Below are 22,945 nucleotides of genomic sequence, written 5' to 3' on the forward strand. Positions count from 1 at the left end.
TTCAGCATGCTGGCAGCACCTATTGCCACAATAATCGATGGACGAAACTTGCTGCACCAACTCTAATGACATTTTGTACATTGGTGTTGGAGGCTCCCTTTGTTTAGGCACCCTACTAACGAAAGTGTACCTTCTTTTCTTTGAAGGTGGAGCATCCTTTTTCAACATTCAATCGTTGACCACCTCATCTGTGCCACCAACTTGGCTCATGGGCACATATTGTTGCAATGGGCTTCCATCAAGTAAGGTAATCTGCTTGATGGGCCACTTAACTAGGCTGAGAGATCCGACATCTTGCATAGAAGACCCTAAGTCACTTCCTATAATTTGCTCTTTCTTTTCAATACCCACACCAATGCAATCGTTACCTAATAAATCAAAGTTTATGGAGTCACCCAAGAAAACATACAAGATGACACCTTCCCCCATGGTCTTTGTTTTGCCGTCATGACAAACAATAAAACAAAACACACTATCTTGGGTACAAACTTCATCTGCTGAAGTGACCACTCACTTCTATAAAGCTATATTGAACCTCTCCTAAGGGAAGGCCTTATGAGTGAAATTCAACTTGTTGTGAACAATGAAAGAGTGATTTCTAAAGAAAAAGAAAAGCGTTAGAGGCTTAGCACATGGGAAGAAATAGGATGGGAACGGGAAAAGGTGGTCCCAAGTGGTCCCATGCATATTTCTATCCTATTCCCATCCCACCATGTGCTAACGAAAAAAGAACTAGGGATGGGTTCAGGAGGAAGAGGACACATGGCATCATTTCATGTGTTTAAGGGGTGGGGACCTTGTGGGGACAAGGACACATGTCATCCTTCCATGTTTTTGAATCCCTAAAAAAGGGGAACCCAGTCTGGTTGCCAGGGCCTCTATGGTTGCTAGGGTCTAGAGGCCATGGTCCAGGATGGGAGAAAAAGTGGCTACTCCCATTCTAAATCCATCCTAGACCACTTGGTGTAGGATGGGAGTAATGATGACAAAAATATTCCCATCCTAAACCCATTGCTAGTCCCATCGATGTGCTAAGGCCCTTAGCATTGACCCACTTGCGAAAAACGCAGTCTCTTCCTCTCCCTGTGCTCGGACGGGGAAACTGAGTTGCTCAACCAAAGTGGGTCGAAAGCAATTGCTGTAGATTCCATACATATGCTTCAGGTTGGATATATTGCTTACACTCTTTCACAAATCTATTTAACATTAAAGATTTGATCAGCCCATTTCAAAAGGAAATTTGGTTTGAGTTTGGTGGGTGCGCGAGAGAGAGAGAGAGAGAGAGAGAGAGAGAGAGAGAGAGAGAGGGAGAGCGAGCTCAATGGAGATAAAGCGCAAAGTTTGTATTCCTGAATTCTGAATGCAGGGCTTTTCTGCATCCATCTTGGTGAAAAACGGTGGATAGGTGCCCGATTTCAACTCAAATGCCTTTCAAGAATTTCACAAATGCAAGTGTTGGACCGCCTTTTGCTACGTCTTCCCCTGTTTCCTTCGGCAGTGCCCCTTCTGCTGATGTCCCAGATGTCAAATCGGCTCCTTTCGAGACATCCATAGAACCTGATTTGAGACAGGACCATCCCCAATATGGAGGACAGTTTCCATCTGCCATGAAATTGGGGTCTTCTCCCGCAGATTATCGTAAGAATTTAAGAACCAAGTCCCCTTCCAAGAGGTCCGTAAAGGATGCCCCCTCCTTGTCTGAAAGATCCTTTTCTTCATCTGGGTTGGTTTCTACGTCAACAAATCCTGCTTCTGTACGTTCTGAAAGACCCTTTTCTTCATCTGGGTTGGTTTCTACTTCAACAAATACTCCTTCTGTACGAGAATTTCAACCTCGAGGTGCAAACACAGAAGTTGGTCTCCGTAAAGTTCCTGAACAGTTTTTAATAGGAGCCCTCAAACCTCAAAAACCAAGGTCTCCCCTGTTAGACTCTCATGTCAGCAAATCTACCCCTAGGTTTAATGCTTATGATGGGAAGCAGAAGCCACCTCCTCCACCAGCTCCAGTCATGGCAAGGCCTCCAGCCCCTATCCAGGCTAATAATTCAAAGCCAAGGACACGTCCTTACTTACCTCAGGACCAGACCCGAAGGCTTTTTGCGTCAGCCATTCAGCAGTTTAGGCCGGTTGATGAAGGCAGTGTGGTCTCTGCATTATCTGAGCAACGAAGGTAAATATTGTTTCGCTTACTATAATTTTTTTGTTTGATGTTTTGGCTCAATTTCAGATTGTCGTACGTCATCCAGCGAGGTACCTTGTAATTAGGAGCACCACAACGCTTGTAATGTTTACCATGTGGATATCCAATTCTCTCTTGTCCAAGCAGTCTGGTTTCTGCTAATTCTATCCCAAGGTCATGTTGGTTCGACCAGCTTTCTTGTCTAAGTATTTTGTTTGGCTGTTTTGTCAGCGGGCATGCTAGATGACTCAACGTACATTAGTTGTAGTTGTTCGACTGTATTTCAATCCTCATTAGGTCTGCTCGTAGTGCTAGCCTTCTTCATTGTCGGTTCTGCCTTTACCTCCTGAGAAATAAGGGAAATCGACTATGATCTTGAAAGTAAAGATATCTGCTTTCATTTCACGTGTACCGATGGCATGAATAGGAATGGCTTAGCATGCATTCTGTACTGCAGGTCGGATTGCATGCTCTGAAGTTATTTGAATTGGGCTCTTAGGCGGCATGTGTATTACTCATGTTTATAATGCTAAGCTGGGGTACACCATGGAGCTTTTCATAGCTATATCATATGTGGATATCCTCCCGTGCATCTGTGCCTTTGAAATTCAGTTCAATGGAGCGAATTATACCCTTTCTTGTTTCTTCTTTTCCTTAACAGTCTTCTCTGCTTTGAGGTACGAAACGCTTACCTGTTGCAACCTAAAGGTTTTGATGATTTACGTTAATGACTGTTGCAACGTCATATTCAGGGATGAACAAGCCAAGGAAAGACGCCTACGCAGGTTTAATGCTGAGGTTGACCATGCTGCAACAGCCTCTCAAACAAATGATATTATTGAGAATCAGAGCACAGGAGAACGTGCCTCATCCAAACGGGTCAAGGGAGCCAAGAGAATGTCGATGGAGATGGAAAATACTAGAGATCCTGTACTGGATCGGTTGACAGAATTGGAAGGCTCAGATAATTTAGCTGAAAGGGATTGGCAATCTGTGGAAGCTATACTCGGTGGTTGCCCTGATATGTGCCCAGGTATCAGCCACTATCAATACTTCTCTTTGGCTTGTTCGTTTCCTGTCACAAGCGTTGCATTGCCTTAATGCTACGTTGCCATATTGGGTTATATGTCCTTTCTTCTCAGAGTCTGAGCGCCACGAGCGGGAGCGGAAAGGTGATTTAGATAGGTTGGAGCGGCTTGAAGGGGATCGGAACCAAACAAGTAAAAATCTTGCTGTAAAAAAGGTAGCTTGAATCAAACTATATAGCCTCTTCTTTCTCTGCATTTCTGCCTCTTTGTTCCACAAGTGGCCACAATACCGTGGGATCATATAACACGCCTCTTTAGTTTTCAGTCTCGTTCCACAAGTGGCCACAATACCGTGGGATCATATGTATATGTATTCACCCAATTTGCACATGTTATGGCTGTCTATAGCACAACTTTATGTTTATACTAACATTACGATTAAACGTAGGTTGCGGCCTGCTATCTTGACTGTGTTTGCTGGGCTTTTTGCTTCGTCTGATTAAGAATAGAGTGTGTCATCTTGTCTACCCCTCTGATACGGGGAAGAGGCATTTCTCAAAAAAGCATTTATAATGTGGCACTGCTGGTCGATTTAGTCTAATTTTTTGGCATGCAGTATACCAGAACAGCTGAGAAGGACTCCTCTTTGATAAGACCACTTTCAGTTCTGCTAATGACTATGGAGCATTTGCTGAGTCTTCTGACCCGAGGGTATGATGAGGAGCTCTTAAGCGTGCATAACTTTCTTTGGGATCGGATGAGGGCTGTTCGTATGGACCTCAGGATGCAGCATATCTTCAATGAGCAAGCTGTTGCCATGCATGAACAGATGGTTTGTCTCTTTTCTTGGAAGCTGGCCGACATGCAAGGTTGCAAAACCCTTGTTGTGCTGTGTTCTAATACTTGCAAATTTTGGCTGTGCCCTAGATCCGGTTTCATATAATAGCAATGCATGAGCTTTGTGAATATGCCAAGGGAGAAGGTTTCAGTGAAGGATTTGATGCCCATCTGAATATAGAGCAGATGAACAAAGCATCTGTAGATTTGTTTCACATGTATGATGATCATAGAAAGCAAGGAAACCCTATTGCTAGCGAGGCTGAGTTCAGGGGGTATTATGGCCTACTTAAGCTGGACAAACATCCTGGCTATGTGGTATGTCCTCTTGGCACTAATTGTTAAGGTTATTTTCTTTTTCAGGTTACACCTTATACTGGCTTGTTGATTTGTATTTTTCAAGCTGTATTTGGTTTTCTTTGGTTAGGTAGAGCCTGCAGAATTGTCGCTTGACCTTGCAAAAATGACTCCAGATATGAGAAATGCTTCAGAAGTTCAGTTTGCTCGACAAGTGGCAAGGTTTGGCAGCAATTCCAATTTTGATTTGTTTTCTTTTAGGACGAAGAAAGAGTGGGTTTATAGGTTTTAAATATCTTATGTAATTTTGATGATATAAAGACTGAAGAAGGGTGTGTGATCTGGACAATGCAGTGAGCAGTCTGTACTACCTTAAGGATTCTGATTGACGTTGGCGTGCTCCTTTTTGAATTCAGAGCATGCAGGTCAGGAAACTATTTGGCCTTTTTCAGGCTTGCTAGGAATGCCACATATCTTCAAGCATGCCTCATGCATGCTCATTTTTCAAAGGTAGCGCATGAGATTGTCTTATCCAAAGGGGCCATGTGCAAGCCATGATTTGTTTCCTGAATTATTATGTGCCATTCAATCAGACTGAATATTGCATTTAAGGGTGGAACCTTTAATTGAGCCTGGGACATGATTGTTTTACCGCTTTTGAATAATTGTTATTTGAAGGACTTATGGACTGGATTTACATTTTACATGCAGTTGAGAAGCCAGGCCATGGCATCACTGTACAGTGGATTACAGAAGAATCAAGGCATTCCAATTGCGGAAGTGGAGGAGTGGCTAGCTATGGAGGTAGTTCAGCAAGCCCTTGACATTCTCTAAGTTGATTGTTGGATCGTAAATGTTCCAATTATTTATATGATTGTCGATGAGGCATAGTATATGTGTATTTATGTAGGGAGCTTGATGTCATGAGAGAGAGTTCTTTTTATTCCTTGCCATTGCAATGTCTGCTCTATGAAACCATGTCCACCTCATGTAGTGTTTAAGGCCTTTAACTTTGACAGTTCTACTCTTTACTATTTAAAATAGGTGGTAATACTCCTCAGTTTGCCTACAAGAATTTCATGGCATATTCATACTTCAGGTGTGTGTCTGTAATACATGCACGTATCTATACATGCCAGGGCACACATGTATGTGTATGCATGTATGATATACATTCATGTCTCTCTCTCCCTTTATCTATCAATGGATCTATGTATTATTAAATGTGCATGCATGTGCAGCGTGTGTGTTTTTTCTTTTCTTTTGTGCAAAAAAGAAGTTTTTATATTGCGCGTGTGTTTTTGTGCCCTGCATCTGTGTATGTATATCCAGGGACATGCTAGAAGCAGTGACATCGCATTAGAGTACATCAAGTGATACCTCTTGTGGAGGGCACCCACATATATCCCGTTTATCCTCCCTGCCCCAGCACACATAAATATGTATGTATCTAAATATGTGTGAGTGTGTCTACGTGTGCGGGATGTAGATTATCCTGATTTCTTGTCATATAATGATTATCTTCTGATGCTTGTAACATGAAGTCCTAGCTTTTGGGGCTGATTCTTGTAATATAATCTTCAATGGATTTCACCCAAAAAAACAAGTGTGTGTTTGTGTGTGCATGCACGTATGTATGTATGTATGTACACATGTGTGTGTGTGTATCTGTGCATGTGTGCACATGCATGTACATCCATATTCTGAGTAGTAGTGTTCCACTTTGGGAAAATCACCAACACGTGTATCATAGAGATGCATTGGCTGGATTTCCTAGTCTAGATGTTTGACACTTGACTTTAGTCTTGGATTTTCAACAAAGATTGTTTTGAATCCTACATCTAGGATCACTTTTGAAATATATTTTGTATCTCTTTAGAAATGCACCAAGGATCAGCCTTGGTGGGGGAAGTGGGTCTTGTTTACACCCCATCTAGTGTACTATGCTTTTCGTAAATCTTCGCCCTCTATGGATGTTATTTGATATGTGTGATTTGTCCAGTCGTTGTGTAACATGAGGCCTAAGCACTATTATTAACCTCTGACTAGTATCAGAGCAAAGGTTTATACTCATGTCATCGATGATCTGTTTTATAGGTCAGCCTAGAGAATTTTCTTAAATCTCTATTAGTGTCACAAGAAACGTTTCTAGATTTTTGACAAGCGTTTCGTCTAGAAATGTGTAAAATTAGTGTATCTTATATAAATGATAAAAATAGTATAAAGTATATTTCAAAAAAACTTCCACGTTTCGAGCAGAAATGCTTCTTCACATTTCTACTGCCTGAAACGCATTTTCTGGTTACACTGATCTCCATTGTGCTTTGTGCTCTTCAATACTCTCACTAGGCCTTGTGTAGCTTTTCCGCATGGCTTTAAAGTATGTGGGCAGCATATTATCTAGAGGACGCCGAAGGCGAACACATCAGTCTTCTTGTGTACTATGCCATGCATAAAGTACTCTGGAGCAAGAATGAACGAAAACATATTAACTAAACAAAGTTGCCCCTTTGGTCAAGGTCTTTTGACAACAAATGAAATGAGCTTGTTTGCTAAACCTAATTGCAATTGTCCAAATCATTTAATGGCCCTGGAGTACTTGTCAAAAAAGTTAAAAACCATAGCAATGTGTCTAATGGTCCTATAGGCACATACAAAGGCTAAAGCATCCCCAGACTTGGGGACTCATACCTCTGTCATGCTCAACTTTCTAACATAAAATGTATGAATAAACGTATGCATATACATCCTTGCTTATCTAGGCCATAGAAAAAGCTTTCACACACTGTTATGGAAGGAGACATATCTCGATGACTTTGCATAGGATGGATAATAGCATTCTTCAAATACTTTCTCATGGAGATTGTTGTAACGCACATAGAGTGCTGCATACACCCGTAGCCATGCATTGGATATAATAATTCTAATGCCCTTTATCATACTTAGTGGTGCCCAATCTTTGAAAATATTATATCTTATAGCTATCCCTCATTGCCTCCAAGTAGCTATACTAAGCTACAGAAAGGTATCCACCTGATCTTCTAGAAAGCCCATCAGCCATGCCAAACCTAGAAATTAAATTTAATATGCGTCTCTTTTACCATAGGCTGCTTTAAGAAATGCTGAACACTCGAATGATTTGTATGAACAATAAATTTAGCACCTTCATACCTTGAGTATGTTCAGGTCTATTTTCACAAATCCAAGTCATATTATGTGCTGATCTCTTCTAGGTAAATTTGACTTTCCTTAGCATTTATGAAGGACTGGTTTTCTTTGAGTTATCTGAAAACTTTACTGGAATGTTCTTGATGTTCTACCTCATCTTTTGCTAAAAATGATAATATCATCAAAGCACTGGAAGATCCTAACCATCATGCGGTTGTGAATAGTCAATGCATTGGTAGGACAAAAAAGAACTACAAGATGCTCATGCAAGCCATATGGAGTAGGGAATGCGGTTTAATGAATGTATTCGAGAATGTTGTATACCCAATGATACTCACTTTTAAGAATGGATCCAGTTGAACATAGATGCGACCTTTAAACAATCTAGAATGTCATCAATCTAAGGGAAAAAAAAAGCACTTCTTGATGGTCATCTTGTTTAGCCCTCTTTAGTCAACACATCTTCCAAAGGGCAATCCTTCTTTATTGACAACAACGGTAGTGAGCAGGATGATGAATAATTAGCTCATGCTTCAACAATTCATAGACTTGTCATCAGATTTTCTCACGTTGTACCTCGTTGATTTAGTAAGTTTGCCAATTAGGAGGTAAACTACTTGGTACAAGATAAGTTTTGAAGAGCTTTGGGTCTCTCAAGTGGAAGAAATGACATTATGCATGGCACTTCTGTCAAATACAAACAAAGATTTGTCCCTAAGACTAGGGACTTCTGGGAAGTGTCGCTTCCCTTGGGCTAGCCCCCTAAGCCAAAGTTAGTCATGGTTCATAGCTTCATGTCCCTGTGACATACCCTCCTCTTGAAACAGCAAACTATCAAGTTTGCTGCTATAAGCATAAACAACCAGCAATGATGATATGGTCTAGGAGAGCGCGCGAGTTCATCCATATATCAATGCATCATCCGTGTGGAGTGACTAGTACACTTATCATAGAAGTCCCGTAGCAGATGTATTGTCAGCAAACAATACCTCAAACAATACCTCGGGTGAGACATACAGTATCACCAAGCGACTTCTAGATACTGTGAGCCTGTCTATTGACAAGGGGGTGGAGGAATTACCCCCCTCTTGAGCATCAGGCAATGCTCTAGACCTATGCTCTGCTGAGCGTGAAGGAGCTACAACCGAAGTCAGCTCAAAGCACAACAAACTGAGTGGACTACACCGCTCAGAGTGAGAAATCTGCTAGTTCACTCGCCTCGAATAACTTGAACCACACACATGGCAATAATGGATCCTAGGAACATAGATCCCGGTACTCGATGTCCTTTCAGACTTGCATCACCGCAAGCTGAATCGGTTCAGCCAATCTATGCTAAACTTGGATCCTTGCCTCATGGTTCAAATCAAAAACCAACTAGCATGTACTAAATGGATTTACTGCTCGAGTCATGCCGGGCAACAAGAGCACCCAAAACAGGCATGTGATACATGGATGTGCTGCTCTAGCCGTGCCGGGCAAAAAGAGCAACCCAACAGTAGCAAGGAATACTTATTCTGCAATTTACCATTCAGCCTAGAAAGAGGAGAGTCTCCATCTTCTGTTGATACAAAAAGTAAGAAAACTAGTAGGGAAGAACCATCCTGCAAATTACAATGATAAACTAGCAGGGAATAAACTCCTTGCAAATAACAAGGCAGCCTAGAAAGAGGAGACTCTCCAATTTCTGGCTGTTACAATTATTCATACTCATATTACTGCTTTTTACCAAAAGAAAACAGATCTCCTAGCGCGTGTGGCTGTCCTTTTTCGCTTCTTGTGCTCCCATAGGTTGTTTCCGTTTACGATTGGAACAATCTTTGGCCTGATGGTCCTCTTCTTTGCAAAGGAAACACTTTCCAGCTTCAAATAGGACTTGCCGTTCCTGAGGAGACAATCTCTCTCTGGTATTATGCTTACTATAAGGTCTCGGGTCCATATCAAACTTGACTTTGGTCTTGGCTAATTTCATTTTCATGAAAGAGTCATCCTACTGCTTACCTTTGAACCCTGGAGTCATCCCTTGCATGAGAGCACAGGTATCCGTGAGGATCTACCATAGCTACACTCATTCTAGACCTGGTGGGGCCCGAGTGATCTTCTAGTGAAGCTGGGCTTCTACAGGGATCACTTCTTACATATCACAGCGGAGGGTTTCATTGACCCACCAGGATACACGAAGATTCACCTACCCCACTCGCTGAGGATTCTCTTGGGCAGTTCCGGGTCTCTTCACACAGGCTTCGTATTGAGAGCGGCAGAGCGGAGCGGGTACCCAGGGAGAGGCGCATACGCACATTATGTGACATGTAGGAGGTTGAGATAGAGGAGCATTTCATCTTCAGGATTCCTGTCTACTATGAGATCCGGGGCGTTTCTATTGCCTCTTCATAGATAGTTATGGAGTTTTGGCGCGTTTCCTCTCCTACCCAGACCAACGATGTTTGGCTGCTTTCATTCATGAGGTGCTCAGACACCGCGATAGGATACTCTGAGTACGGAGACAGGAGCAGACTTCCTCCTTGACTGATACTTCTCAGAGCTCTATCACAAAGTTCTTTCAGCTAGATCACATAGACCCCCACGAATTGAGGCCTCGACATGACTATGACCCGGAGCCTATGATCCGACAACTCAGACAGAGGGTTGACTCACGGATCATACTTGGGGACATCCCCTCCTTGTTTAGGGTCGGAGCCCGACCGACAGGGGTCACAGTGGCCCTGGTTAGACGCAGAGCTACGAACAAGAGACGTGCCAGGACTGCACCCTTGGGGGGGGGGGGGGGGGGGGGGGGGCAACAACGCTCTATTGCTGACCTCATGCCTCCACTTCCACAGCCCCTACTGCTGTTGATGATGGTTATGATGATGTCGACGATGATGCTGATATATATATATATATATATATATAGTCGAGATATGACTATGTTGTGCTTAGGATTTAGTACTGTCATTTTGCATTTTCTGCATTCTGCATTGGTATGGATGCCCGTTTAGTAGCTCCACTACCACAGCTCATTGTATCAGGTTTTTCAGTCTCATAGACCCATCGGTCTTCCGAAGACTTTAATAAACCTTCTTTCTTTTCTTTCTTTGTCTTCTACCCCTTCTCCCTCCTTCCCCTTATCTCTCTCCCATATGCTTTTCTATGTCCCTTTCTCTAATTTGTCCCCTACCCCTTTTCTACAAAGGTGATTGGGGGTTGTTGAACTTTAAAAAAGCAAAGCTGAAAACACACGTAAGAGATGACCATCTACATCAAGCTTGATTTGAGGTATCCACAGTTTCAAATACCAAACAAAGACAATGTGACAGTTCATGTGCATAGTGCTTTTCATGTCAAATTACTAAAGCATTATGTGGGTCACTCTCCCAAAACTCTAGTTCTAAATGAAATTAAAGATGATGATGAAATCCCAATCCCCGTGCATGGGCGCACTATCTATAAGTAGCTCCTTAAGGAAAGAATTATCCAACCACCTCCACATATGAAATGTAGGTAGACACGTTTTCTCAGTGGGTATCCTCTTCAGATGAGTATCTTCAAGTAGTTGATCCTTTTTCAGATGAGGACAACTGATTGTCGTATTTGGTTTCAAACGATTTAATCAGATATCCTTCAATACTGTGAAATTTCACATGCTACATTTATTGTATATTTTGGGCTAATTGAAACCTGCCTCTAGCAAGCTAAAGGGCAGTAATCCCTAACTAACTTGACATCCACATTAATCACAGCCACAGTGCATCACTTTCAGCCACTTCCTTTATTAAAAAACCTCTGAGAGAATAAACTTTAAGACACTGGAAGGGAGGCTAGAATGCCCTTGCTCATAAACACCATACACGAGACACAGATTGGCCCCAAATGCTTTGGCGCCGCTTTTGGTATTTATTTATTTCTTCTGGCAATGGAATATGCTTTTTCAACAAGGGCTTACCCTTGCACTCTGCTTCACTGGCAATTCCACTGTCCAAGCCAACAATAGGCATCCAATTCCAAGCACCCACTAGCACCCAACTGCCAAGGCAAGGTTAAGGCATTCCCCATTGTATGTGACCAACTGAAAGCTGACAATGCATTCCACAAGGCATCGAGCTTGCTAAGGAGTGTTTGGCAGCCCCTCAAACCAGTGTCCAGCCTCTCAAGACAGCAATGCAACAGCATAGATCCCAAAATGCACAAGTGGCCTCAAGGAAAGATGAAACTCACAACATTCTCTCTCTGGCACCAATCTAGGCACACCCTCTGTATATGGGTGTCTGTCGACAGACTGAATGGCCAAGAGAGCAATTTGAACAATAAAGGAGCAACGGCAAGATTCAAAAGTGATCAAAAGAATACAAATGAAGGTCAGAACGACTGTACCCGCTGTCCATGGAGGAGGGGCGATCTCTGGCCTCGCACCTATCCTCTGTCCAGGCCCCCAGCGACGCATAGATGACCTTCAACCACGAGAGAGAAAATGAGCTCGAACCAGCTCTAGATGGCATCAAACTAGCTCCCAGATGCTCTATTCCAGTGCAGGAGATCCGTACAATCAGCCAAGGACCTCGGAATGCATGAAGGAGATCTGTACTGCCAGCCATAGAACTCGGGGTGTGTGCCAATGCTCACAGGCAGCCCCGTACAGCCACGATCTGCCTTGGAATGCGTGCAGCCAGCCTCGAAATGTGGGAAAACAGCCGTGCGGATGATCGTAGGCGGGAAAAGAATCCCGTAAGTCAAAAGAACAGCCTCAACAAATGCAAGCTAGAGAGAGAATGGGGTGCATGCAAGTACATGCATTAAATGGGCTGCCACATTGCTCATTAAAGTCTCTAACCCACTCTCCAAGGTCACACTTGTGCCTAGGGACCTTTAGGAGTTTTGCACTTCCTCTAGGCTAGTCCCCAAAGCCAAGGTAGTCACGGTTTATTTGCCAACAAAAACCTCGTCCCCGTGACACTAATGTTTACTGATATTGTGTGGAGGTTTACCTACTCTATGTGATGGCCCAGCATTGGCCACTTGGGGGTTGTGTTGAGGTTCCTAATCTTATGGTTAACAATTTCATAAAATCTTATAGCTAACAACTTTCAAAATCCAGATGGCAGCTTATACTTGGGTACTGATGATAACATAAGTGTAGCTGTGCTTACTAAGTTATTCTTCTTTTTTAGTTTTCTCATTTACTCATAATTTTGTCTAGAATCGCTTACAAACTCCCTTCTTTCCTTTCTTTCTTTAATTTGTAAGATTGGATATATTCTAGTCTTATGAAGGTATATCAGAAACAAATTTGAGTCTGACAGCGGTTGACTCAGGCCAAGGTGGGGGCCCTTGCTCAGAAGGGCTTGTTATTGCAACACAATCGACCCTTGTGCAAAGAACAAAGAAGACTGTGGGAACCAAGACAATTACAAAGCAGCGATTGCAAAGCTAACAAAATGGGCTCAACATGGGTGAGCCATGCCCGAAGTTTGATAGAAAAGAGACATTGACTTCTTGTTTTCAGTCAATAAATGCCAGGAGCAGTCTGGACTAAAATAAAGTTTCTTTGGTCGGATGCAGACAGCAAATTCCCATCAAATTCCCAGAGCAAAGGTCTGCAGCAGCCTAACAGCCCCAAAATCTGGACCACCAGTAGCTTCACACCTTAACAGCCACTTAATGGAGTACTAACATCAGATGATTCTTCTTCCGTTTAAGAGCAGCACCAAGGCCAATGAGCTCTTCTTTTCCTGAGGCATGCTGAAGCTCTTCTTCTGTTATGAGAGGAGCCCAATTAGCTCTTCTTTCCCCGAGGTATGCTGAAACCTTCTTCCGTTATAAGAGCAGCACCAAGGCCAATGATCTCTTCTTTTCCCAGGTATGCTGAAGCTCTTCTTCCATTATAAGAGCAGCACGAGCTCTTCTTTTCCCAGGTATGCTGAAGCTCTTCTTCTGTTGTAAGAGCAGCACCAAGACCAAAGAGCTCTTCTTTTCGTGAGGTATGCTGAAGCTGAAGGTGACAGTGAGCATTCCAAGGGTTTAATCAATCAGTTTTATGTGGAGAGCGGTACAGAAGGGGGAGGACAGCGAATGAACCATTCCATCTTTGGAGGTTTCTTCTTGAATTTATGAGTGGTCTACTGATAGAACAGTGAGCTGAACAATGCTAAGCTCCTGGTCCAATAATTGTTGGTGGAGATTATACACGGTGGGAAATGCTCCATTGAGTGTTGGATTAATCCAAGCTGTGCAGAGTTTCCAACATCTTTAGAACATCAGAGGAAGTAACTTCAAACTACAGTTTTGTAGATCAGCTTCAGATACCCCTGGCTGCTGCGAGGTTGCTTCCCAGAATTTCCATGCTATGGGGAAGTGTCTATGCAGAACACCTTCAACTGGGGAGACGGGATGGCAGATGGAGGAACCAACCAAGGGAGGTTGCAGGGCCGCTCAGAGGGCATCTAGGCAGCAGGGAAGAACATGCGATGCAGGAAACATCAATTATGGCGTTAGACTCAATGCGGCAACAAAGGCAAAAAAATGAAGCAGGAGGCTCACGGTGGATTCAGATCACTGTAAAGCTTTGGGGGAGGGCAAATCAGCTCGTTGCAAAGGATCTGGTAACGAGTCCGCTGTAGTGGAGGGTTAGGACTGTAGGCTAGCTTGTACTAGACACCAGGAGCAGCTGATGGTCTGTAGCAGTGCACTAACATAGAAGAATGGCCAGGGCTGGAGAGGCGACCGAGAAGGGCAGTTGATGGAGATTGCAGGGCAGTCAGGAGCTGGTGACGAGCAGGACGGAGCTGCTCCAGAGGCAGGATGGATTCGCAGCAAGGAGAGGAGGTGACCAACCTAAGCCTGAATGAATGAGGAAGGTGCTTTTTGTAAAGAGGAAAGGGGGGTTGAGGCAGTTGAAGAGACCACCCATTTGTCTCCTGTGTACTTGAATGGAGGACATATGTCTCAGCTCTACTTGAGTGCTTCTATAGCCCACCAAATCTTGTGTGTGACCCACCTTTCCATAAGGGGGCTTAGTGCTTTCTAGGGCCCCGGGTCCTTGGAACTTTGATTAGTAAAAAAAAACCATTGTAGAAATTCTGCCTTTCGATGATTCTTTGGGAACAGGTATTTGCTTTTCTGCGTCCTTCAACATGATGCCCTTAGATCGGTAAAGCCCCAACTTTGGCCCCTTATTCGGTTTACTAGAAATAGTAATAGGAAAAATTTAAGGTGCAATTGAGCTTTGAAGCATCACCCAAGTTATGACCAGCCCTAATGACTATTCATATGTCTGAGGGGAGAAGCCTGTTAGTGCAAAAACCTTGGCCAGTTTATGTAGTGGGCACTGGCTAAAAATTAGTAGACTCTGTGATTGGTCCCTGCCAAGCAGCTTGAACTTGATATTCATTGCCAGCTTCCTCATGGTACCTTCTTCTCGTTGAAAATTGACATTTTGGTGGAGTATTATGCCACTGGCTAAAAATATAAGTGGGGGTTTTCTCTCCATTCCCTTCTCCACATGCTTGCATTTTGATTCACCATGTAGTGCAAGCCAATAGATTTATGTTTGATATCGCCCAAGAAGATCGAGTGCCTTACGATATGCATCAAGTTAGCACACAATAACCTCAAGTATACACCAGCACGGACCTTATGATGGAGAAGTATCAAAATGGATCGTCTTTTGATATTTTCTCAGCATGCTCTAAATGCATGATGTAGCATGAACCTGACATGCATGAAATACATCTTCGATGAACAAAGCAGTGCACACAACGGAGTGAGTTTCTTGGTGAGGGTTTTCCCCTAGAACGTACAAGCCTATAACCTCTTGGTCTTGCCACCTTATAGATTGTGTTGCTTCGATCCGTCAATTCTAAGGTACTGGCACACCCCCTAAAACCATGATCCAATATGGTGCACCAAGTTAGGTTACCTAGCGACCTCGTGGCTGTTAGTGCTGGTTTTGCACTACACTTTCATCATGCATATTCAGTTTTGGATTATGTATAAAGATTGTATTGAATCCTACATCTAGGATCACTCTTGGAACATATTTGTGGTGTTCAGGACTTTGTATCTCCTTCTTCAAGTTATTAGGTAGAAACATACCGTGGGCTTTGATGGTATGGCCTAGAGTGAGAGGTGGTGAATGCACGTGTGTGTGACATGTGGCAAAGGATACCAAAGGACTAGGTGCTAGGTGGAACCATCCCTTTATCTATGATAGATGCATGTGGGGACATACTGCCTTATGTGGCCCCTTGAAAATCTCTAATCACCTACTAATGACATGAAGTCCTAGGTGGTTTGCCTACAACCTACAGTGTAACTAGCACTCTTAGGACTTTGTATCTCGTTCTTCAAGTTATTAAAGGTAGAAACGCACCATGGGCTTTGATGGTATGGCCTAGAGTGAGAGGTGGTGAATGCACGTATGTGTGACATGTGGCAAAGGATACCAAAGGACTAGGTGCTAGGTGGAACCATCCCTTTATCTATAATAGATGCATGTGGGGACATACTGCCTTATGTGGCCCCTTGAAAATCTCTAATCACCTACTAATGACATGAAGTCCTAGGTAGTTTGCCTACAACCTACAGTGTAACTAGCACTCTCAGAACCCTTTAATAATCCTAACCACCGATTACCCCCCAAGGGTGAATTAATGTGCTAAAACCATAGTTCGTTACTTACTTTTCCAACAGTTCAAAAATTTGCTGTAAAGTTAGCATCGCAATTACTAACTGTTTGTGGTAGCTCATGTAATTTGAAGACATGTCCATGAACTGTGATGCAGCCATTGAAGCCGAATATCCGTTTTTTGTGTGGTCAAATCCCCACCTATGAGGAGGATGATGGGGAGTAAGACCTGTAGGCACATGGGTGTAATTGGTGCCATATCGACATATGTCATGGGTGGAGGATGGAATGGAGCTGCCACATGGGAAGCAAGCCGGTTATCACATGGGCAACACACAGTTCTCTTCTTATGTTCCCAGGCCACCATCTAGTGCTCGCAGGGGCCCTGGTAGGGGGCATGTTAAAGGCCTGGTACAGACCCTGGGATGGGTGGATAGACTGGGACTCGGCCCAGCAATAGCGCCAGGTGTGGGCCTATTTATAGGCACAATGGAGGAGCGTGGTTAGCGATTACTAGTTGGCCAGAGAGGGCTGCAGATCTGCCAGTCGGCAGTCCATAGCAGGTTGGCAACAGTAGGGGCCAGTTGGCTCTAGGTTAAGCATAATGCTCAATAAGCTTCTGTGGAAAGAACTCAGTCCAAGAAAACTGCTTAACTGAGTTGTTTGACCTAGGTAGGGTTCACTCTAATCGCACTAGCTGCTGGTTATGTGACATGTGTCCAAGGTACTCCACCTCACTAGCCATGAATGAACAGCTACTTGCCATGGCAGAGTTGATGTGCCTTCAATATATCGAAGATCTATTTCACGTGCACCAAGTTCTCTTTGGATCTGCTGCATAGATATGTCATCAAAAGAGAATCTATAACAAGCTTGTAGATGTAGGGATGCAAAATCTTATTTTGAAGTGCTCGAAGGATGAAGTCCAAAGGGCATCACTTCCTTTGTTTTGGAAAAAGAAAAGGGCATCACTTTGAATTCATGTAGTCCCTGCTCTATTCTGAAGGTGTCTTTAGTTCATCTGCTTCTTTGATTTTGAATGATTCTGGTGATAACTAGACCTCAGATGTTAAGACTGAGCTGGTCAACCTTAGTCAGAATATCCTTTGGTTGTGGGGGGGCATTGCCCATTTGCAATTCTCAATAAAGTGCACCCCTGCCCTCTCTCTCTCTCTCCCCCCGCCCCCCCTTTTTCTCTCCCTCTTCCCACACCTGTTTTCTCTCTCATGTGCTTGAAAGGTCTCGCTGAGATGACCTTTCCTTTGTTTGGCGCTGGGTAGAAATGTCCAAGTCCATTCCAGCATGGTCAGTCTAAAGTGTGAAATTTCTCTTTCTCAATGTGCTATAATCTGAGTGTAAGTCTTATAATCAGTCACACAGTCTTAATGGGCTATTGCGAAAAATTGTTTGATATGAGATATAGTTTTCTTCCCCTGATGTTTCAAGATGTATAATTATGGTTTATTGTGATTTGATCTATGATATGAAGGGCGAAGACCTCGAGGCTGTAGCTGAATACCATGGTTTCTCCTTGAAAACTTATGAAGAAGTTTACATGGTGAAGGAAGGCCCATTCTTGAATAAAGGACAAGATTTTCCAACCAGGCGGTCCAAACTAGTGGAAAAGAAACGGTCTTGGAAGATCAAAGATGATGTCCTTACTTCCGGTCAAGAAAAGGCAACCCTACCAGTTCTTGATAGGGTTGCTTCTTTGAGAAGACAGTCTGATTCCTACATCACCGAACTGTCTTTTCCAGATGAAGAAATGCCTGATTATGAGGAGGAAGAAGATGCCAAGAATGTTCAACGCTCATATGCGCAACATGATGAGACATTATCGGTTGCAGAGGGAGCGACACAGGAGCCTGTTATGCCTACTGAAGACATAATGAATTTATATGCACAGGATCACATTACTTGCCAAGAGACTGAAGAAGATGAGTGGCTCTGGATGGGGAAGCGCAGGAAAAGTTTGTCCTCTTTAGTAGAGCAAGAGACTAGCTTTGACATAGACACTGATGAACATACAATTATGTTCATAGATAAAAAACCTCGGATGACTGAGGATATGGTTATCATGGATGTACCAGTTGCAAATCTAGATCAAGACGAGAGAACACTTGCTGAGGTCAACCATCAACAAGAGGAGAAAAGACTGGCAGCCCATGAAGCCGAAGCTAATTTGGGGAAACTTCGTCTTCTCCTAAGGTGGTGATCTGTTTTTCTGGTACTGATTTTTCTTTTGCTCTAAAGTAGAGTTGTCATTAACAAATGTATGTGCTTTGTCAGACGATGGAAGGCGAGAACAGCATCACAAATTGAAGAACGGCACTGGCGGCAGCAGAAGCTTGAGGCTGCGCTTGCTTCTTTCCATTTGGGACTTCCAGTGCAAAGTAGTACAGATGTGGGTAATTTTTAACCGCCCTTTGGAGCATTGTTTTGTGTTGATATTGGTATTACACATTTTAAGTAGTAAAGTTTGGCATTCTCATTGCTGTGTGTTTCACAAAACAGGGTTTTTCCCATGCGGAGAATTATGTCAATGCAGTTAATCATGTGGGCTCTGTTATGGAGATGGATATTATACAGGCAGAAAAGGAAAGGTTGTATAAGATTCAAAATATGTGGGCAAGGCTAGATGTTTCTGCAATAGTAATATCAGCTTTGCAACAAAAGAATGCTGCAAGTCAATTCCTCTGTTGGAAACTTCTCCTTTGCTCCCGTGTGCATGATACAGATATTATGACTGGTGGAAAACATGGTGAAAAGTATGTGGCTGGTGAGTGGTTGCTGGCAAAGCTTTTAAACCAGAGGCCATTTCAGATTGAGAATGAAGAAAATGAACCATCCATCTCAGACACAGTTGTCTCACGGGACCTTGTTTATACACCTGATCATGAGAGGAGTTGTGAAACTTTATTCTACTACATAGCAAAGGATGTTCGATTTAAGAACAGGAAGGTAGAAAACAAGGAGGGTAGTCAAGGGGCAAGTGGGCTTGTGTTCTTGTTACAAGAAGGAAGTACTCTGAATGAGGAATGTGGGCGACTTCATGCCTTTGTAGATACACTCCATTCTGGTGTGAAATTGCCTCTTCTTGTTCTTTGCACACAGTTGTCCCAATCCATCAAGGCTGCAGTTAAGGACCTTCTGAACGTCAGCTCATATCTATCCGAAGAAGAGCTAGTTGCAAGGTTATTAGATGTGGATAGTTTGGACAAGAGTAAGGTAGCCTGTTGGACTGTTTTGTCAGTTGTAGAAAATCAAGCAACTGTGCATTCTTCAGATTCCTTGGGGAAACCACACAGGAGTGACCTTGATCTACCATGTGCAAATGTGAGTGATGGATTAAAGGGCTTCTATAGTGAGGACACATTGAAGAAGGGGATATCTTGGCTTGCCTCAAAGGCCCCTATGCAGCCTGATCTGTGCTGTTTGCATGTACAAGATCTTGTGCTAGAGCATCTCCAGGCTTCCAAAAACTTCTTGGTGTCCAGACAACCACTGGAAGTGACTCCTGAAATTTGTGTTCAAACCTTCAACGAGGCATTGCATCAAACAGCAAGTGAAATTAGCAAAACGGCTAGCAGTTGCTATCCTGGTTGGCCTCCTGATGAATTAAGGGAAGCATTAGAGGAAGATATGCTTGGGAAATCGGTTGTGTTACCAAGACCAGGTTGGAATGAGGCTTCGAACTTGCAGCCTGTTTTTGAAGCTCTGGATTTCTGTCAACTTCCACAGTTTCCAATGATGAGCACAAATCTGATCTTGCATAGTACCAGCTTGAAGTCACAGAAAGTTGCATTGGAACATGCTTTGCATCAGTATGTTAACCTAATATGTGGGGCCAGACAAGGAGATGTTTTGACCTTCCATGAGGTAGAGGCAATAATACAAAAAGGATGCATGTTTAAACGGACAGATTCTGGACATTTACTTATTCCTAATTGGCCTCTTATTTTCCAGCATCTCTATTACATGCGACTAGCACTCCTGAACAGTGAACCACCTGCAATTGTCTGCGTGTTCAGAAAGAGAGATTTTCTTGATATAGCAGGACACGCTAATAAAATGGATTCTGATTTTACTTACCAGGCAGGACTTACTTTAAATGAAATGATTGAGATGGAGTCTCAAGAGTTAGCATTTCAAGACACACACTTAAATGCTGATTATAGGGATAGGGATGATGCAGCGTCATTCCAAAGGGTAGACAAAGGATTACTGATGGTGCACGCTTGTGAGATCAGTAATTTTGAGACTTCGACAGAGGACTGCCTTGAAGCACCAGAGGGATTTTCTGGTGCGGGAAGAAGCGAAACAGATTTTGCAACCTTGTTTGAGCTCCCCAGTAAAGGAGAAATTGAGCTTCAGAACATGGTTGATGAGTTTTGTAGAAAGGTGGATGAACAAGTAAGTGAAGCAGCGAGATTAGAAAATGGTCAGACCTTGTTTCAGTATAATACAAAGCATGCTGGACAGATGTCTGGTGTTGACTTCTCTAAACACAATCCCTCACCCGAAGGTTTCTGTATGGATGAAACTGTCCCTTTTATAGTAACCTCCCCTACCTGGGCCACTGGTGATGGGATGGATAAGTTGACAACATTGTTGAATCAATGTGAAACTGTACAAAGAAATCTTGATAAGAAACTTATGGAATGCTTAAGGATATAGGCAGACTCACAAGAATGATGGCGAGATATCATTAGAAAAAGGGCCACATGCGTGCCTTGATTTTGTAACAACATTGCTACCTTTTTGTGGAATGATCCAATTTGTATTCTCACTTGAACGTAATGGCTTAAGCCAAGTATGTGGCAGTCCATCTTGCACTACATGTTTACTAAAGAGCAATTATGGTTTTTGGAATAGGAAATACATTCTGTAAGAAATCCTAGATTTACTATATTTAGAAATGTGCTAAGGAATAGAAAGGACACTGAAATAGCAGAGAACAAGGAATATTTGTATTGCTTGAGTGTTTGTAGTATCTGTAGTGTGTCCTCCATACAATTGGGCCTCTCTTATATAGAGAGTGAAGAGTCACACATGAAAAGGTGTGTACTCAAAGTGTATGTGCAAAGAGGTGTGTACCCCTTGTGAAGGGTGTGACCTTTGATGAGAGGGTACATTACAATAGGAGTGTCTCTTCCATAGAATGTCTCTTGTGAAGGGTTGTGCCTCATAGGAAGTGCCTTGTCGAAAGGGCATACCCTTCCACAAGTGTCCATTCATCAAACCATCCATAAGTCTAAGGTATAGAGAAAGGAATACGTCATAGATCGTGACATCCCCTCCCACTCAAAATAAGACCCTGGTGGAGATAATGAACAAATGTAGAAAATATCACGGTAAATTCTGAAAATACTGTTGTAAAATGTCTGGATATTGCTGTAAGTCTTCATCAGATTGCCAAGTAGCGTCGGAATCGTCCAGATCTCGCCAAAGAACAAGGAATTTCGTGATAAGTCGATGTCGAGTCTCTCGTTGTCGATGGTCCACATGAGTACACATGAAAAGGTGTGTACTCAAAGTGTATGTGCATGAAGAGGTGTGTACCCCTTGTGAAGGGTGTGACCTTTGATGAGAGGGTACATTACAATAGGAGTGTCTTCCATAGAATGTCTCTTGTGAAGGGTTGTGCCTCATAGGAAGTGCCTCGTCGGAAGGGCATACCCTTCCACAAGTGTCCATTCATCAAACCATCCATAAGTCTAAGGTATAGAGAAAGGAATACGTCACAGATCGTGACATCCCCTCCCACTCAAAATAAGACCCTAATATCACGGTAAATTCTGAAAAATACTGTTGTAAAATGTCAGGGTATTGCTATAAGTCTTCATCAAATTGCCAAGTAGCGTCGGAATCGTCCAGATCTCGCCCAAGGAATTTCGTGATAAGTCGATGTCGAGTCTCTCGTTGTCGATGGTCCAAAATACGCTCAGGAATAAGGAGAACATAATCGTCTTCGATTTTTGGGACATAATCACTTGCAGGAGGAACTACTTCACCGCTTGGAATGTACGTCTTTAGCCAAGAAATATGAAATGTCGGATGGATTTTACCCCATGATGGTGGTAATTCCAATTTGTAACTTAAAGGTGAATTTTTCTTAACGATCCGGAAAGGTCCATAGTATCTTGGTTGCAACTTAGGAAACACGGACTTAACCGTCTTATAGCGATGTGGGGCTACAAATAATAGCACCATGTCACCAGTGTCAAATTTCAGGTGATGTCTATGTTTGTTGGCAGATCGTTGATACCGCTCTTGCGCTTTTCGCATATGATCCTTGAGTTGGAGTAGAATGTCTTGCATTTCTTGAACCAATTGATTAGCTAGGGCCACTCGATGTTGAAGTACAATATTTGTTGGTACGATCGGAGTGTGTCCATAAGCTGCTTGGAATGGAGTCATGCTGATGGCACTATGGAAAGAGTTATTATAAGCAAACTCAAGGAGTGGTAGATACTCTTCCCAAGTTGCTAGGTGTGATTGAATATAATGTCGAAGCATTTTTTCCAGAACTTGGTTGACCCTTTCAATTTGGCCATCTGATTCTAGGTGGTAGGCTGAACTAAACAATAGAGTTGTACCCAAAGATTTGAACAGTGAAATCTAAAAGTGACTGGTAAACTTACGATCTCTATCGGATATGATATTCTTGGGCAATCCATGGTGTTGGAAGATGTGTTGTATGAAGAGTTTGGCGATGTCCGGAGCCTGTGCACTTCTTTTGCAAGCAACAAAGTGTGCCATTTTGGACAATCGATCAACAATTACCATAATCTGAGTGTTACCTTTGGAGGATCG

General features: G+C 42.9%; 1 protein-coding gene across 2 annotated transcripts; it reads left to right on the forward strand.

The window, feature by feature from the left end:
• The first annotated feature begins 1,039 nt into the window (after window positions 1-1,039).
• On the forward strand, window positions 1,040-21,010 carry SAC3B (SAC3/GANP/Nin1/mts3/eIF-3 p25 family). 2 transcript variants are annotated; one of them, XM_087376748.1, is made up of 12 exons: window positions 1,040-1,164; window positions 1,367-2,170; window positions 2,932-3,212; window positions 3,322-3,422; window positions 3,824-4,039; window positions 4,135-4,362; window positions 4,472-4,563; window positions 4,758-4,851; window positions 5,053-5,145; window positions 17,619-18,337; window positions 18,419-18,533; window positions 18,644-21,010. In XM_087376748.1, exons 2-12 carry the CDS (start codon window positions 1,425-1,427, stop codon window positions 20,804-20,806), a joined length of 4,848 nt encoding a protein of 1,615 aa, XP_087232874.1. In that variant the 5' UTR covers window positions 1,040-1,164; window positions 1,367-1,424; the 3' UTR covers window positions 20,807-21,010. The 2 variants fall into 2 exon arrangements, with proteins under 2 accessions (XP_087232874.1, XP_087232876.1); XM_087376750.1 differs by having other exon boundaries at window positions 18,036-18,337.
• Window positions 21,011-22,945: the final 1,935 nt, after the last annotated feature.

The sequence above is a fragment of the Dipteris shenzhenensis genome, chromosome 7 (assembly GCF_047967505.1).
Source record: "Dipteris shenzhenensis isolate YYH24624 ecotype China chromosome 7, Dip_SZ_1.0, whole genome shotgun sequence".
NCBI classification, from domain to species: Eukaryota; Viridiplantae; Streptophyta; class Polypodiopsida; order Gleicheniales; family Dipteridaceae; genus Dipteris; species Dipteris shenzhenensis.

Bases quoted from the DNA above. Each gene is read 5' to 3' on its own strand.
- SAC3B (XM_087376748.1), top strand. From the start codon at position 1,425: ATGCCTTTCAAGAATTTCACAAATGCAAGTGTTGGACCGCCTTTTGCT. The intron at 3,213-3,321 runs GTATCAGCCACT...CTTTCTTCTCAG, and splicing joins TTGCCCTGATATGTGCCCAG to AGTCTGAGCGCCACGAGCGG. The intron at 4,564-4,757 runs GTTTGGCAGCAA...TTTTGAATTCAG, and splicing joins TTTGCTCGACAAGTGGCAAG to AGCATGCAGGTCAGGAAACT.